The sequence below is a fragment of the Triticum dicoccoides genome, chromosome 2A, assembly GCF_002162155.2.
Source record: "Triticum dicoccoides isolate Atlit2015 ecotype Zavitan chromosome 2A, WEW_v2.0, whole genome shotgun sequence".
NCBI lineage: Eukaryota > Viridiplantae > Streptophyta > Magnoliopsida > Poales > Poaceae > Triticum > Triticum dicoccoides.
The window spans coordinates 461589651-461607018 of NC_041382.1; the positions used below are offsets into that span (position 1 = coordinate 461589651).

General features: G+C 43.9%; 1 protein-coding gene across 1 annotated transcript; it reads left to right on the plus strand.

Annotated features, from left to right (window-relative positions):
* The first annotated feature begins 13026 nt into the window (after nucleotides 1–13026).
* Nucleotides 13027–16430, plus strand: LOC119354898 (U-box domain-containing protein 9-like). Its single transcript, XM_037621665.1, has 2 exons — nucleotides 13027–13335; nucleotides 14555–16430. The coding sequence occupies exons 1-2, from the start codon at nucleotides 13054–13056 to the stop codon at nucleotides 15653–15655; spliced, it is 1383 nt and encodes a 460-aa protein (XP_037477562.1). The 5' UTR covers nucleotides 13027–13053; the 3' UTR covers nucleotides 15656–16430.
* Nucleotides 16431–17368: the final 938 nt, after the last annotated feature.

The window sequence follows — 17368 nt, forward strand, 5'->3', positions numbered from 1 at the left end:
TGCTTGGCTTGTCATCGGGGTTGTGCATGATTTAAATACTTTGTGTGGTGAAGATAGAGCATAGCCAGACTATATGATTTTGTAGGGATAACTTTCTTTGGCCATGTTATTTTGAGAAGACATGATTTCTTTGTTAGTATGCTTGAAGTATTATTATTTTTATGTCAATATTAAACTTTTGACTTGAATCTTTCGGATCTGAACATTCATGCCACAATAAAGAAAATTACATTGAGAATTATGCTAGGTTCCACATCATTTACGCCGGTTCCACATCAAAAATTCTCTTCTATCATTTACCTACTCGAGGACGAGCAAGAATTAAGCTTGGGGATGCTTGATACGTCTCCAATGTATCTATAATTTTTTATTGTTCCATGCTATTATATTATATGTTTTGGATGTTTAATGGGCTTTAATTTACCTTTTTATATTATTTTTGGCACTAACCTACTAACCAAAGGCCCAGTGCAAATTGCTGTTTTTTTGCCTATTTCAGTGTTTCGCTGAAAAGGAATATCAAACGGAATCCAAACGGAATGAAACCTTCGGGAAAGTTATTTTTGGAACAAACATGATCCAGGAGACTTGGAGTGGGTGTCAAGAAAGAATCAAGGAGGCCACGAGGTAGGAGGGCGCGCCCCCCATCCTCATGGGCCCCTCGCAGCTCCACCGACATACTTCTTCCTCCTATATATACCCATATACCCCGAAAACAACCAGGAGCACCACGAAACCCTATTTCCACTGCCGCAACCTTCTGTACCCATGAGATCCCATCTTGGGGCCTTTTCCGGCGCTCTGCCGAAGGGGGAATTAATCACGGAGGGCTTCTACATCAACACCATATCCTCTCCGATGATGTGTGAGTAGTTTACCACAGACCTTCGGGTCCATAGTTATTAGCTAGATGGCTTCTTCTCTCTCTTTGGATCTCAATACAAAGTTCTCCTCGATTCTCTTGGAGATCTATTCGATGTAATTCTTTTTGCGGTGTGTTTGTCGAGATCCGATGAATTGTGGGTTTATGATCAAGATTATCTATGAACAATATTTGATTCTTCTCTGAAATCTTTTATGCATGATTTAAATATCTTTACAAGTCTCTTCGAATTATCAGTTTGGTTTGGCCTACTAGATTGATCATTCTTGCAATGGGAGAAGTGCTTAGCTTTGGGTTCGATCTTCCGGTGTCCTTTCCCAGTGACAACAGGGGCAACAAGGCACGTATTGTATTGTTACCATCAAGGATAAAAAGATGGGGTTTATATCATATTGCTTGAGTTTATCCCTCTACATCATGTCATCTTGCCTAATGCGTTACTCTGTTCTTATGAACTTAATACTCTAGATGCATGCTGGATAGCGGTCGATGTGTGGAGTAATAGTAGTAGATGCAGAATCGTTTCGGTCTACTTGTCGCAGACGTGATGCCTATATACATGATCATGCCTAGATATTCTCATAAGTATTCACTTTTCTATCAATTGCTCGACAGTAATTTGTTCACCCACCGTAGAATTTGCTATCTTGAGATAAGCCACTAGTGAAACCTATGGCCCCCGGGTCTATATTCCATCATATTAATTCCATATCAACTTGCTATTTCTATTACCGTTTATTTTGCAATCTTTATTTTCCAATCTATATCATAAAAATACCAAAAATATTTATCTTATTATCTCTATCAGATCTCACTTTCGTAAGTGACCGTGAAGGGATTAACAACCCCTTTATCACGTTGGTTGTGAGGTTCTTGTTTGTTTGTGCAAGTACTAGGTGACTTGTGTGTTATATCCTACTGTATTGATACCTTGGTTCTCAAAAGCTGAGGGAAATACTTACGCTAATGTGCTGCATCACCCTTTCCTCTTCAAGGAAAAACCAACGCATGCTCAAGAGGTAGTAGGGTGGGGTGTGGATTACCTGACCATATCGGTGTTGCCGCGCAGCAAGAAGAAGGGTCAGCGGCGAGGGGGTCGCACAGCAAGAAGAAGGGTTGCCGGGGAGGAGGCGGCGCTGCAAGAAGAAGGGTCGCCGGCGAGGAGGCGGTGTTGCAAGAAGAAGGGTCGCCGGCGAGGAGGCTGAGCTGCCAGTAAGCAGCAGTGAAGGTTTGAACATGGAAAGCAAGGAGGAACGGTGGAAATGTTGCTTTTGGTAGGAAGGAGGGGGAGGGGAGATAAATATTTCCAAAGTGGCAAAAAAATTCGCTCGGTGCCATGAGAAACTGGTGCGCAAGTGTGGTTCAAGTGGGGGCGGTGGACTGTAGACGACGAAGCTTCCTGCGTAAGCCAGACAAGATGGTGCGCCAAGATATTTTATATCGCATCCCACACGATTCTTTCTAGTAAACTGTTTGTGGTATACCTGATTTTTTCATTATGTTTTGAAAGACAAAATGGTGTTACGGAGGGAAAGGATGGTGTTTGTATTGCTAGAACATTTACGTACAGTGAACATGCAACTAGTACATGAGTGTCATCTTTAAATTTTGGAATTATTCCAGGTTAGTTTGGCATTTTTATGCATTAATTGAGTTTTTGGGCATTTAATGTGCATAATTCAAATTTGAACTACAAGCACATGCTCCAATGCACCAAAGTTTGCTGAAAAATCACATGTGTGTCTTTGGGTGAATTTATAGGTCCCATGCAAGAAATGGGAATAAAATTCAAACATCTGGGTGTCGTGCCTCGGCCGGAATGATCGAGAAACTTGGTTTTTTTAATTCCCGTAAATCCAAAAACATGGCTGAAAATCATGAAACTTGGCATGGTGTCATGACATGGCACCAACATGGTGCGGTAAATTTTTTGGCTGAATTGGGCAAGCTTTGGTGTAAGCATCTTGCAAACCGGAGCTTCCCTCAAGAAGGCTCCTGGTTCCGAGAGGGAATGTGTCACCTCAGTGTGCGAAACGACATATGTACACTGCCTTCTCCCGCCTTAATTTTTTTACACATGCAGATTAGACCAAATATAAGTATCGTGCTAAATTTTGGAATTATTTTGTGTTCGTTTGGCCTTTTTTATCCATTAATTGAGTTTTTGTGCATTTAATGTGCATAATTCAAATTTGAACTACAAGCACAGGCTTCAGTGCACCAAAGTTGTTTGAAAAATCACATGTGTGTCCTTGGGTGAATTTCTAGGTCCCATGCAAGAGATGGGAGTGAAATTCAAACATCTGGGCGTCGTGGCTCGGCCAAAAAGATTGAAAAACTTGGTTTTTTAATTCCTGTAATTCCAAAACACGTCTGAAAATCATGAAACTTGGAATGGTGTCATGACATGGCACCAATATGCTGCGGTAATTTTTTGGTCGAATTGGGACAAGCTTTGGTGTAGGCTTCTTGCAAACCGGAGCTTCCCTCAAGAAGGCTCGTGGTTCCGAGAGGGAACGTGTCACCTCCGTGTGCGAAATGACATACGTATAATGCCTTCTCCCACCTTAATTTTCTACATGGCCAGATTAGACCAAATAGAAGTACCGTGCTAAATTTTGGAAATTATTCTGGGCTCGTTTTACCTTTTTATACATTAATTGAGTTTCTGGGCATTTAATGTGCATAATTCAAATTCGAACTGCAAGCACAGGCTCTAGTGCACCAAAGTGGTTTGAAAAATCACGTGTGTGTCCTTGGGTGAATTTCTAGGTCTCATGCAAGAGATGGGAGTGAAAATCAAACTTCTGGGCATCGTGGCTCAGCTGGAAATATTGAGAAACTTGGTTTTTTAATTTATGTAATTCCAAAACACGCCTGAAAATCATGAAACTTGGCATGGTCTCATGACATGGCACCAACATGTTGCCGTAATTTTTTGGCCGAATTGGGACAAGCTTTGGTGTAAGCTTCTTGCAAACCGGAGCTTCCCTCAAGAAGGATCGTGGTTCCGAGAGGGAACGTGTCACCTCAGTGTGCGAAACGACATACGTACACTGCCTTCTCCCGCCTTAATTTTTTACACACGTAGATTAGACCAAATAGAAGTATCGTGCTAAATTTTGGAATTATTCTATGTTCGTTTGGCTTTTTTTATACACTAATTGGGTTTCTGGACATTTAATGTGCATAATTCAAATTTGAACTACAAGCACAGGCTCTAGTGCACCAAAGTTGTTTGAAAAATCACATGTGTGTCCTTGGGTGAATTTCTAGGTCCCATGCAAGAGATGGGAGTGAAACTCAAACATCTGGGCGTCGTGGCTCGGCCGAAAAGATTGAAAAACTTGGTTTTTTAATTCCAGTAATTCCAGAACACGTCTAAAAATCTTGAAACTTGGAATGGTGTCATGACATGGCACCAATATGTTGCGGTAATTTTTTGGCCGAATTGGGACAAGCTTTGGTGTAGGCTTCTTGCAAACCGGAGCTTCCCTCAAAAAGGCTCGTGGTTCTGAGAGGGAACATGTCACCTACATGTGCGAACTGACATACAAATACTGCCTTCTCCCACCTTATTTTTTTACACAGCCAGATTAGACCAAATAGAGGTACCGTGCTAAATTTTGGAATTATTCCGGGCTCGTTTCGCCTTTTTTATACATTAATTGAGTTTCTGGGCATTTAATGTGCACAATTCAAATTCGAACTGCAAGCACAGGCTCCAGTGCACCAAAGTGGTTTGAAAAATCACATGTGTGTCCTTGGGTGAATTTCTACGTCCAATGCAAGAGATGGGAGTGAAATTCAAACTTCTGGGCGTCGCGGCTCGGCCGGAAAGATTGAGAAACTTGGTTTTTTAATTCATGTAATTCCAAAACACGCCTGAAAATCATGAAACTTGGCATGGTCTCATGACATGACACCAACATGTTGCCGTAATTTTTTGGGCGAATTGGGACAAGCTTTGGTGTAAGCTTCTTGGAAACCGGAGCTTCCTTCAAGAAGGATCGTGGTTCCGAGAGGGAACATGTCACCTCGTGTGCAAAACGACATACGTACACTGCCTTCTCCCGCCTTAATTTTTTTACACAGCCAGATTAGACCAAATAGAAGTACCGTGCTGAATTTTTGAATTATTCCGGGCTCGTTTTGCCTTTTTTATACATTAATTGAGTTTTTGGGCATTTAATGTGCATAATTCAAATTTGAACTACAAGCACAGGCTCCAGTGCACCAAAGTTGTTTCAAAAATCACATGTGTCCTTGGGTGAATTTCTAGGTCCCATGCAAGAGATGGGAGTGAAATTCAAACATCTGGGTGTCATGGCTCGGCCGAAAAGTTGAGAAACTTGGTTTTTTAATTCCTGTAATTCCAAAACACGCCTGAAAATCATGAAACTTGGCATGGTGTCATGACATGGCACCAACATGGTGCGGTAATTGTTTTTGGCTGAATTGGGACAAGCTTTGGTGTAAGCTTCTTGCAAATCGGAGCTTCCCTCAAGAAGGCTCGTGGTTCCGAGAACGAACGTGTCACCTCTGTGTGCGAAATGACATACGTACACTGCCTTCTCCCGCCTTAATTTTATACATAGCGAGATTAGACCAAATAGAAGTACCATGCTAAATTTTGGAATTATTCCGAGCTCATTTTGCCTTTTTTATACATTAATTGGGTTTCTGGGCATTTAATGTGCATAATTCAAATTTGAACTACAAGCACAGGCTCCAATGCTCCAAAGTTGTTTGAAAAATCACATGTTTGTCCTTGGGTGAATTTCTACGTCCTATGCAAGAGATGAGAGTGAAATTCAAACATCTAGGCGTCGTGGCTTCGCCAAAAAGATTGAGAAATTTGGTTTTTTAATTTCTGTAATTCCAAAACACACCTCAAAATCATGAAACTTGGCATGGTGTCATGACATGGCACCAACATGCCGCGGTAATTTTTTTTGGCCGAATTGGGAAAAGCTTTGGTGTAAGCTTCTTGCAAACTGAAGCTTCCCTCAGGAAGGCTCGTGGTTTCGAAAGGGAACGTGTCACCTCCGTGTGCGAAACGACATACGCACACTACCTTCTCCCACCTTAATTTTTTTACACAGCCAGATTAGATCAAATAGAAGTATCGTGCTAACTTTTGGAATTACTTCGGGTTCGTTTGGCCTTTTTATATATTAATTGAGTTTCTGGGCATTTAATGCGCATAATTCAAATTTGAACTACAAGCACGTGCTCCAGTGCACCAAAGTTGTTTGAAAAATCACATGTGTGTCCTTGGGTGAATTTCTAAGTCCCATGCAAGAGATGAGAGTGAAATTCAAACATCTGGGCGTCGTGGCTCGGCCGGAAAGATTGAGAAACTTGGTTTTTTAATTCCTGTAATTCCAAAACACGCCTGAAAAACATGAAAGTTGGCATGATCTCATGACATGGCACCAACATGCTGTGGTAATTTTTCTGTCCGATTTGCGAAGACACACACATTAACAATCAAGAAAGTCATTTTGGAACAAGTGTTGTCAAGTTACAAATCGGAAACACAAGTATTATTGAAACCGTGGGCGCTCGACTTACCAATTACCTGCAGCCACGCGTCCCTTTTTTTTATTGGCTAGGAGGTGCCGTGCGGGGTAGCTATTTGAGTATGGGAGGCGTGCGATCAGACCCCTGCGCGTGCTCATCGGGAGGAGAGCCCTTTTGACCGCTAACCACTGCGCAACTCCCTCCCAACGTCTCCATTAATGGCGCCCGAGCACCTGTTCAACTGCGTGGCTATATGTCTCACTGGACTGAGATTTAAGAGAGAAAAATGAAAATCTAATTGCACGGATCTTGATGTAAGATCCGATGGACCTATATAGCATCGACTGCGACTTATAGCAAGCATGACGAATATAAGGACGATGACATTGGATAATAATTGTCTTACATATTTATAAACATAATTAAAAAAACCACATGCGGCAATGCCCGATATACACAGGGGCAAAAGAAGAAGGAAGACAACTAGTCTCCGCGGCGGGCGACGATGAGCTCTTTCTTGTCCTCAAGATGCTGGTTGAGAGCATCCACGTATTCCTCCACCAGCCTTCTGCGCTCGATGCGCAGCATGGCATTCTCGTCCATAAGTTTCTCGCTGATGACGCCGGTCCTCTTCAACAAGGCAGTGGTCTGCTCCTGCTGCTCCGCATTTCTGACGATTTTCGCTCTCAGCAGGTCGTGCTCGGCCCGGGGCTTCGCATTGCTCTCATTTGGTTGCCGGATGACGTTGTTAGACTATTCAAACGAGGCTTGCAGGTCATCCTGCAACCTCGCCCACCTGAAGATCTGATCCATCTACTTAAGGACGAGGGCACGCATGCGTCTGTAAGAGTCATCGCCTGCCCGTGAGGCATTTTCCCAGGCCGCCGCGGCGCGGGAGGACATCTCTGCCGCATTCGTGGAGCGGCGAGACATCTCTTCTGCTTCCACGGCGCGGCCGGACCAGTTTGCTGCTTCGACGGCGCGGCGGGTTCTTTGTGGTGCTTCAGCGGCGCGGCAGGACCTCTCTGCTGCTACGGCCGTGCGGCGGGACATGTTGGCTGCTTTCACGGCGAGGCGGGACATCTCTCGTGCTCCCACTTCCAGGCTCGCCTCTCCCTGGTGGCAATCTCTTGACCCAGAACTCACGCTGGCCATGGCAGACGCAAGGGGACGATGATGAATGACTTGTTTGTTTTTGACTTTTTGTGGACGAGGAGTTGAGGAGGAATGTGCAGTCATCTTGGAGTAGTAGTATTTATAACCGCGTAGTAATACGCTCCTAAGTGGGAAACTGTTTAGGTTTTGATCGGTGTGAACATGTTTGCAATTTGGAATGTGACGGGACGCGGCCTCCCTGTTCTTCTAAAAAAATTGTGATGGGATGCATGCTCAAAATTTACTGACGGTTATGAGTGTGGCACTATTCTCGGAAGATGTAACGTGGGCACGTACGTCTTCTCGGCCGCGTACGTGGCGTTTGCACCATAGGGTGCACCGCAATAGGCAATGCCAGCACCATCACACATGGTTCTTTTAATTAGAATGTGTGTGCCCGTCTAGCGCACACACGTTGATTTTATCTAACTGTTTCAGTTTGTTGTGGCTAATCACAAACAGTTCATCCATGTGAAGTGTATGCCATCAATCGCAGACACTTTGATCTGGCTGACCCATTTCTGTTCTGTTGCCTAATCGCAAACAGTTAATCCTTCCGAAGCGTATGCCCTCAATCACACACACCTTGATCTAGCTGACCGTTTTTTTGTTTTGCCTAATCACAAACAGTTCATCCGAGTGAACCGTATGTTGTGTATCGCACACGCCTTCATCTGGCTTCCCGTTTCTTTTGTTCCTCCTCATCGCAAATAGTTAATTGAACTGAACCGTATGCCCTTCATCGCACATGCAACTAAAATCTGAACCGTGTTTGATGCATCCGTCATCGCAAATGTTTTATACATTTCTGACGGTTTTCATACAGCACAGTTTGCGATTATTGCATTGCACACAGTTTCTCGAAGGGTCTCTGATCGTAGTGTTGCGTTAGCAGCATCCTGCAGTAGTGCATGACAACCTCTGCTTCCCTCTGTGAAGGGCCTATCTTTTTTTGACCGGGAAGGGCCTATCTTTCAATGTTTAATATTTACTTTCATGTAAGAGTCAAAAATATTTACTCCTATTCCAATCTCAATTATTCTCTGCTTGGCAAGAACCATGTGGTAGGGAATGATCCAAACATATATATCCATTTAAATATATGTAATCATGATTTATTATTGTTGACATTATCCCCAAGATAAATAAGTTGGGAGGTGAAACATTAAACCCCCGTCTTCCTTTGCGTCAGATTGAAACATTTTGTTCTAAAAATATGCTTTGAGTACTAGCAATCATGGAAGATTATACGAGAGTTTAGTATGTGAAGTTTGCTTAGCCAAAAGCTCTTACATAGACCCTTACTGGAAATATGATAAATTGCAATAGCTTTGATAACCGAGAACATAGTTTGTTAGTTTTCAAGAAAGTTTATTTCCTACACTTTAGCTTGTGAATGAATTGTTACTTGATCATGAGAAGTTTTATGATTGATAATTGTTGTTATAATAATGATCATGATGCTACTTGTCCATATTTTATTTTATCGACACCACTCTCTCTAAATATGTGGTCATGATTATCGAGCTCGATATTCGCTTGAGGACAAGCATAGTATGAGCTTGGGGGAGTTGAAATGTCCATTTTCCATCATGTTTTCCTACTATTATTATTGTTGTTTTAAAGTTATACTTCACTTTTTGATGCAATTCTAGTGTCTTTTCTCTCTTAAATTGCAAGTTATATCACAAGAGGGAGATTGACAGTAGCTGGAATTCTGAGCTTGAAAAGAGCTACAACAGAGATAGCTATTATCCAGAGGTCCAAATGACCTGAAAACTTATGGAGATTTATTTTGGAATATATAAAAAATACTGGAAGAAAAAGATATCGGAGAATAATGTCCATGGGCCCACGAGATCAGGGGGGCGCCCCCCTAGGGTACGCCACCTGCACTTGTGGGGCCCATGGAGGTCCACCGATGCCCCTCTTTTGCTATATGAAGTTTTCCCTAGAAAAAATCAGAAGAAGACTTCCGAGACGAAGCGCCGTCGTCTTGAGGCGGAACCTAGGAAGAAGCACTTTTGCTCTCCAGCGGAGCAATTCCACCGGGGATACTTCCCATCGGGAGGGGGAAATCGTAGCCATCGTCATCACCAACACCCCTCTCATCGTGGGTGGACTCATCTCCATCAACATCTTCACCATCACCATCTCATCTCCAAACCCTAGTTCATCTCTTGTATCTAATCTTTGCCTCAAACCTCATATTGGTACCCGTGGGTTGCTAGTAGTGTTGATTACATCTTCTAGTTGACGCTAGTTGGTTTACTTGGTGGAAGATTATATGTTCAGATTGTTAATCATATGTTTATCTCCTCTGATCATGAACATGAATATGATCTGTGAGTAGTTACATTTGTTCTTGAGGACATGGGAGAAGTCTTGTTATAAGTAATCATGTGAAATTGATTTTTGTTCAATATTTTGATGATGTGTTATGTTGTTCTTCCTCTACTAGTGTCGTGTGAACGTCTACTACATGACACATTACCATGTTTGTGCCTAGGGGAAGGCATTGCGGAATTAGTTTATAGATGATGGGTTGCGGGGCGACAGAAACCTAAACCCCGATTTATGAGTTGTATTGTGAGAAGCTATTTTGGATCCATATGTTTAATGTTATGGTTAGATTTATCTTAATCCTTCTCTTCTAGTTGCGGATGGTCGCGGGAGGGGGTAATCATAAGTAGGTTGTTTGTTCAAGTAAGAACAACACCTTAGCTCTAGTCCACACACATAACAACTTATCAAAGCAGTGAATGCGAGTCAATGAATCTTGGCGAAAGTAACTAGACGAAATTCTCGTGTGTCCTCGAGAATGTTTTAATCACTATAAGAAGTACTTCCATCTTATCCTTTGCAATAAAAATATTGGGCACCTTGCTGCACCTTGCTATTTTGGTTGTTACTTGTTAGGAATAATCTTGCTATCAAACTATCTGTCACAACTATTCTATAACACTTGTAGAGAATACCATGCTGAAAACCGCTTATTAATTCCTTCAGCTTCTCATTGGGTTCGACACTCTTACTTATCAAAAGGACTACGATTGATCCCGTATAGTTGTGGGTCATCAGCGATCACGGACGAACACGTCAGCAAGTCTTTGTCGTTCGTGCCGAACCGCTACAACCACGAGGCTGACCCGTCCATGGCTATCGTGGACCTCATCTCCACCGGCAACGTTCTTGCCGTAGACTCCCAATGAGAAAGAGTAGGGCAATGGAGACGGAGGGGTTCATATCCCATGTGGGGCCTTCCGTGTCCCATGTCTTACTCTTCCTCGCCGATGACCTGCGACTTCACTTCCCGGAGCTCACGATGGGTGAAGATATTGGACATGGGGAACAACAATGACTTGGATGGATGCCGACAAAGATTTATACTAGGTTAACTTCTATTTGATGAAATATATTTAAAAAATGTCATGAATTTGGTTCGGTTTAAATGAAAATCGTCTGGCTTGCATGAAAACCATCTGATTTGTTTAAAATTATTTTGAAATGTTTTCGAACATCTGTGATACACAGTTGGATGACCGTTTCTTGTATTAAGGCATCTCCAACGCCGACCCTCAAACCACCCGCAACCGTCCGAACCGCGCGGTCTCGACATGTTGTGCCCTCCAACGCGGGCCTGTATCGGTCCGCTTGACAGTCCAAACGTGTTTTTTCCTGCAATCCAGAGACAAAGTGGGGAGGGGGGCTTTGCGGGCGTCGGGACCACTGCCACGCCCATGTTTGACTGTGCTAGTCCACCATTAACCCCTCCCTCGCCCGCGCTTTCTTCACGCCCGAAATGGTCAGCGCCGCCCCAGAGCGTCAGTGTCATATTCATGCCCGGCCAGAGTGGACGCGACCTCTCACTGCTCCTGGCATTAAAGCGACGCACCGGCTAATAGCGCCGCCCACGCCGCTTCTTGGTACACACGATGTCCCTCCGCATTCAAACGCCATTCGCCTCCCTTAAGTAAACATACGCGGTTGCTGAGGAACCCACTCCGACGTCACTCGTCCGTCCGTCTGCCGCCCACCATTAACCACAGCACTGTGGCTCATTGCCATCCACCCGCTATATAAACCCCAGCCCCGACCATAGCCACAACCATCCTCCTCCAATCCTTTTTCCTCTCTGCACTACACCCTCCATGGCCTCCTCATGCTCCAAAGCCCTCTGGGACACCCTTTCCTCAGAGCAAAAGAAGGAAATGGCTGAGACGGAGGTCGACGACGCCCCAATGGAGGACGAGCCGGTGCCACCCTCCTCGCCGGTGCATGCCGGCTTCACCATTGGCGGGGCTCGTGCACACTACACGGACATGCTGCAGGAGGAGCAGGAGGTCAAGTTCCGACAGCATAGGTCAACTAGGCCTACAACCTCGCCCTCCTCAAGGAGCACCAGCGTGCGGAGGAGCAACTCGCTGCAGGCACGACCATCATGTCAAACATGGATGTGGCGGAGTAGGAGGCACTGGTCGACTCCTACCACTCCACTCGCGAGATCCGTCATGACCGCTGGCGGTACCGCCTCCATCGGGCGGAATTGGCGGCCGCCTACAGGGAGTTTTACAAGGCGACGGATGAGGTGTGGGGCAAGAGTGACAACGATGAGGACATCGCCAGCTTCGGCCCGGCCGCGCCCCGCCGCCATGAGGTGCTGCGAGCAGCGAGAAAGAGTAGTGCATGGTAGGCCGTCGTCGTTCGGGTCCCAAGAAGGTCGCCGCTCTTCCCCTCCGCGTTGAAGCCAAGCTTGGTGGGCTGAATATCGTCGGCCGATTAGCCGCATGAGGGCAATGTGGAGGCGGACAATTTCACTTCCCGTGGCTCTGGAGGCGAAGCCGGAGAGCGTCGAGGCGGAACCGGAGAAGGCGAAGGCAATAGCCGGAGTTTCAGTTCTTTGGGCTCATGGCCGGACATGAGGAATGCCCGCTGATGATCTTAGATTAGGTTTAGAGTAGGATTTAGTTCGATTTATATGAAAACATAAAATAAATTTTGTTCGGGTTATACAAAAAATATTTGAAATGTAATGAATTTTGTTCGATTTACATGAAATCTGCCATGTTTCGATTTACATAAAATCCGTCGTGTTTACATGAATTTCATCCGTTTAATTTAAATAATAATTAAAATATATGCCGATAATGTTAGATGGTCAGCTTCTGTATCCGTGTCCACGAAGACGAAAGCCAAGCAAATTTGCAGGGTAGGGTTGGAGATGGCGTTGATGCTCGCATTCGATGTGCTCAGGCCGGTTACCAGCGTCGTGGACCATACGGTAGTCGGTACCGACTCGCTAGGCAGGTCGTCTTGTCCACCAACCGTTTACTGAGCACAGCATTTTACAGTAAAGTATCCGCACAGCACACGTGGCAAAGCCGGGGCGTCAACGGGCCTACACAGAAACCCGCTAGTTAATTAAAACCTCCCACCCGTCTCTTCCAACCCAGCGGCTCGGCGCACGCATCCCACGCCTTCCCCCAGAAATGGCCAAGCCGCCGCCGGCGGAGGAGGAGGCTGCGGCGCTACGAAGACGGCTGCGGAGACTCGTGGCCACCATCACCGCCGGTGGTGCCGGCGCTGAGGCGTTCGACGAGGCGGCCGCGGCTCTCGCAGCGCTCAGGGAGGCGCAAGTCGGCGGGAGCCGAAAGGGTGCCCGCGGAGAGGAGACTCGATCCGCGAACGAGGCGGAGTCCGTGCCCGCGCAGTTCTTGTGCCCGATCTCGTCCAAGATCATGAGGGATCCCGTCGTCGTCGAGTCTGGGCAGGTGAGGACCGGCGCGCTTCTTTTGCTAATTTCGGGGTGTTCCTTGTTATTTTGGATTCACCATTGTGTTCGTTCATATGCGGTTTTCTTGATGTTCTTTTGACTCCTGGCAGCAAATGTCGGTGCTCAGGATTTCCTATCGTTATGGTTTAAAACTTTCAGTTATTGGACATAAATGTGATCACTTATTTACTGTTCCTGAATCTTCATTCCTGGTGCAAATCGCCGGAATGTATCACCATAATCGAAACACTTAAACACATTGTTCAGCTTCAATATAATTTTTTTATCAGCGGCATCCATGCTTTGGATTGGATCGAAAGCAAAATGCTTGCACTGTGTGAGTTGAACATCTGCGGATGTCACAATTGTATATTCAGGTTTCTGAAGATTAGGATCTTATATAATACTGCGTAGTGGCAGCTCTGCTTATATTTGGATTATTTTGTACGATTAATTAACGGTACATATTCTGATTACTTTTTGTTGCATCCCAGCATAATTAACAGTACATATATGGATTATTATGGTTTGATGAATGATGGGGTGTGTGAATGGAAGAACTGCAAATTTCACATCTATTTGTTTCATTGCAATCACAATTACATAAAATATTCAAAAGCTGTAGAGTAAGATCTTATTTCATTCAACTCATGTAATTGGTGATTTCTTACATGTGAAACATGTGGATTTGAATCATTGTTGGAAGTGAATTTTGTTCCCATGTAATACTTATTCAGTAGGTACCACCCAAATTGCAATGCAATTTTCCCCCAGAAGTTCAGTAAACAATAATATTTTAGGATATTTTATCCCTAGAAACTTCAGGCTTTGACCATGTGAAGCATGTGACTTAAGATGCCTTTTCACATTGACGCCACATGGGTGTTGGATATGTGACATATTATACCATGTCTGTACTATAGCTGTTCCCCAATGCTAGATTTAGTGTGAATTCTTCAACTCATTCATCTTTGGACCAACCAAAAGTAAATGCAGTTCACATTGTTGGCACGTTTTGAATTTTATGAGCATCGAGGGAAGTATTCATGTTTCATATGGGGACAATTTTGACTGGAAGTCTCAAGGAAAATAAATAGCTGACATATATGTTACAACATCTAGATTAAAAAAAATCTCTAGTACATTCATCAGTCTTTGTGAGACCTTATGTGTTTAGTTAAAAAAATATATGACCCATTGATCTTCCTCCAATGCAGACCTATGATCGTCGTTACATCGCGGAGTGGTTTAGTGCAGGGAACCAGATGTGCCCGCAGACCCAGCAAGTGCTCTTAAACACAACTCTCATTCCTAACCTCCTCATCCGGAGCCTGATAGCAGAGTGGTGCACAGAGAATGGGTTTGCCCTTTCACCACTTGAGAAACAGGAGGAAGATCATATTTGCAACAGTGAGCAAAGAACATTTGATGAAATATTCAACAAGATAACTTCATCATCAAACAGTACTGAACGGAAGCAAGCAATTAAGGGTCTTCGGCTCCTTACCAAGCGTAGCAGTGAATTTAGAGCTGTTTTAGAAGAGAGGCCAGATTCCATATCACAAATGACCTTTGCACGGTTTTCTAACCCAGGATTACAAAATGATCCACAAGTAGTGGAGGACATGGTGACTATAATTCTCAACTTTTCACTACATGATAGTAATAAGAAAATAATTGGAGATGACCCAGAAGCAATCCCGTTTCTCATATGGGCACTAAAATCAGGAGACATGGGGAGCCGCAGCAATTCGGCAGCTGCCATCTTCACTCTGTCCGCTCTTGACTCCAACAAGGAGAAGATTGGTGAGTTGGGGGCAATTGAACCTTTGATTGATCTTCTTGAACATGGCAGCATCATAGCAAAGAAAGATGCGGCATCAGCTATTTTCAATCTTTGTATGCTCCATGAGAACAGATCAATAGCTACAAGGAGTGGGATCGTCGATGTGGCAATCAGAGCCATCGGTGATCAGTCTCTTGTTGAGGAATTCTTGGCTATACTTGCTTTATTGTCAAGCAACTATGACATGGTAGAGCTCATGATAGAGTTTGGTGGTGCCACTTGTATGCTCCAAGCAATGAGGGAGAGTGAGTGCAAGCGCAGCAAAGAGAACGCGGCGGTAGTCCTCTTCTCAATCTGTATGTACAATAGGGCAAAGCTGAAAGAGATCGAGGCAGACGAGAATACAAATGGCTCACTGGCTTCTCTTGCACAGAATGGGACTCCAAGAGCAAGGAGGAAGGCTGCCGCTATCCTGGAGATGATGAAGAAAACAAAAACCATCCACATGCACAACAGGCATAGTTCTTGTTAGGATCGGCAACAGAGATGTAGCTGCAGGAACAAGGAGGATGTTCAGTTGGTGTACATATTGAGATACATACAGAGCCATCTTCCTTTTCAGTATATAGGCATTGTATAGATGCAAAGCTAGTGCTAAAGGGTTTTCTCACTGGAACAGGCAGCTCTTGTTCATTTGAAAAATATAGCGTCGTGAATTTCCCCCGGAATGTCGAAGGTAAGGCTTTCCCCAGAGTAGTATTTGCGGAATGGGGAGAACTAATATTTTGTTTCCTTGGTTCTTTTCTTTCATACTAAGAATCTCTCTAGCTGTAACACCCCCTGCCAGCCTCCATTAGTCAGTTTTTTATACAATTGAGGATATCACTTTAAATCTCCTTCCAAGAAAAACATTTAAACCTATTATAGTAGAAAACTACCATTGGCTGCTAGATAGTACTGTCAAGTGTCAAATAATCAGAACATGTTCGGGGGCATTGTAGACTACCTTAAATCTCCTTAAATCTTCTGATATCGTGTAATCAGCGATTTCAGATTGCGAGAGAAGCAGTTATGGCTTACGTACAACAGCAGCAAATCCTTTTGTCAGGTGTGCCAATATCACTTGCAGAAATCTTGCTGTTTGGACTTTTTGGTTGCGGTCTGGTAGTGTGAATGGTAACCTGCAATGAAGAAAACAATTTAATGAATAATTTATGCTTGTGAGATATGTTTCCTGTTATGCACTCCCTCCATTCACAAATATAAGATGTTCTAACGTTTTCTGGATCGGACACATGTAGACATGTTTTAGTGTGTTTGTTCACTCATCCTCCTGTATGTAGTCCATATTGAGATAATCAAAACATCTTATATTTGTGAACGGAGGGAGTAGTTTACAGCACTTTGGTTTAACAGAAAGATACCACTTATTGTTTCTCCTTTTCAGAACTCCATTTTTGTATAGATTGATTGTTACACATGATGTTTGTAGGCTTGTAGCTCCAGTTTGAGACCATTGAAATCACAAATCCGTATGATTATTTCTCTATTTCCGAACTCCATTTTTGTATAGATTGATTGTTACACATGATGTTTGTCCAGTTTAAGACCATTGAAAACGCAAATCCGTATGATTGGCGAAATTCTTAGGATTGCAGCTGCTGCTCTCCGTTTTCAGAGAACGTTGGTATTTTGTTGATTAAACAAACATACTATTACATAGGGTCTCCCGGATACACTTCGGAGCAGAAATAAAAACAAAAAGACCACTAAGTTCATACATGGTTTACCTAGAACCTGTGTTGCTGCATTAAGTTGCCGACAAATGTGCTTGTAGATGGCATCATGGGCGCGTTTGGTATCATGCACTGTTTTTCGGCCCCTTGCATGTGTGACCCAACTGGGCCTGGTTGAGCGAATTCAAGCTCAAAACCATGTTGTGCACATAGTTTGATAGCCTACATTGCATCAATAGCCGGCCATATTATGCTTTTTATTTGGTGGTCTGCATTTGTGCTTCAGGGGTGAGCAGATGCAAACCACAGTTGTTTGGTTGTGTGCAACACAACACAATTAACACTACTTATAGACCATTAACACTCAATTTAATAATGCATACGATGGATTAAACACTACCACGTAGGTTTAAAGATGGGATGCCCCTGCACAACCCCAAGGTGTTGATCCCTGGGCAAAATATACACTTTGACGGCAAATCCATGACAAGTTCAAAACAATGCACCCA

What these genes read in the sequence shown, in the direction of transcription:
- LOC119354898 (XM_037621665.1), top strand. Translation starts at nt 13,054, where the DNA reads ATGGCCAAGCCGCCGCCGGCGGAGGAGGAGGCTGCGGCGCTACGAAGA. An exon ending in TCGTCGTCGAGTCTGGGCAG is followed by an intron (nt 13,336 to 14,554) that starts GTGAGGACCGGC and finishes CCTCCAATGCAG; the next exon opens with ACCTATGATCGTCGTTACAT.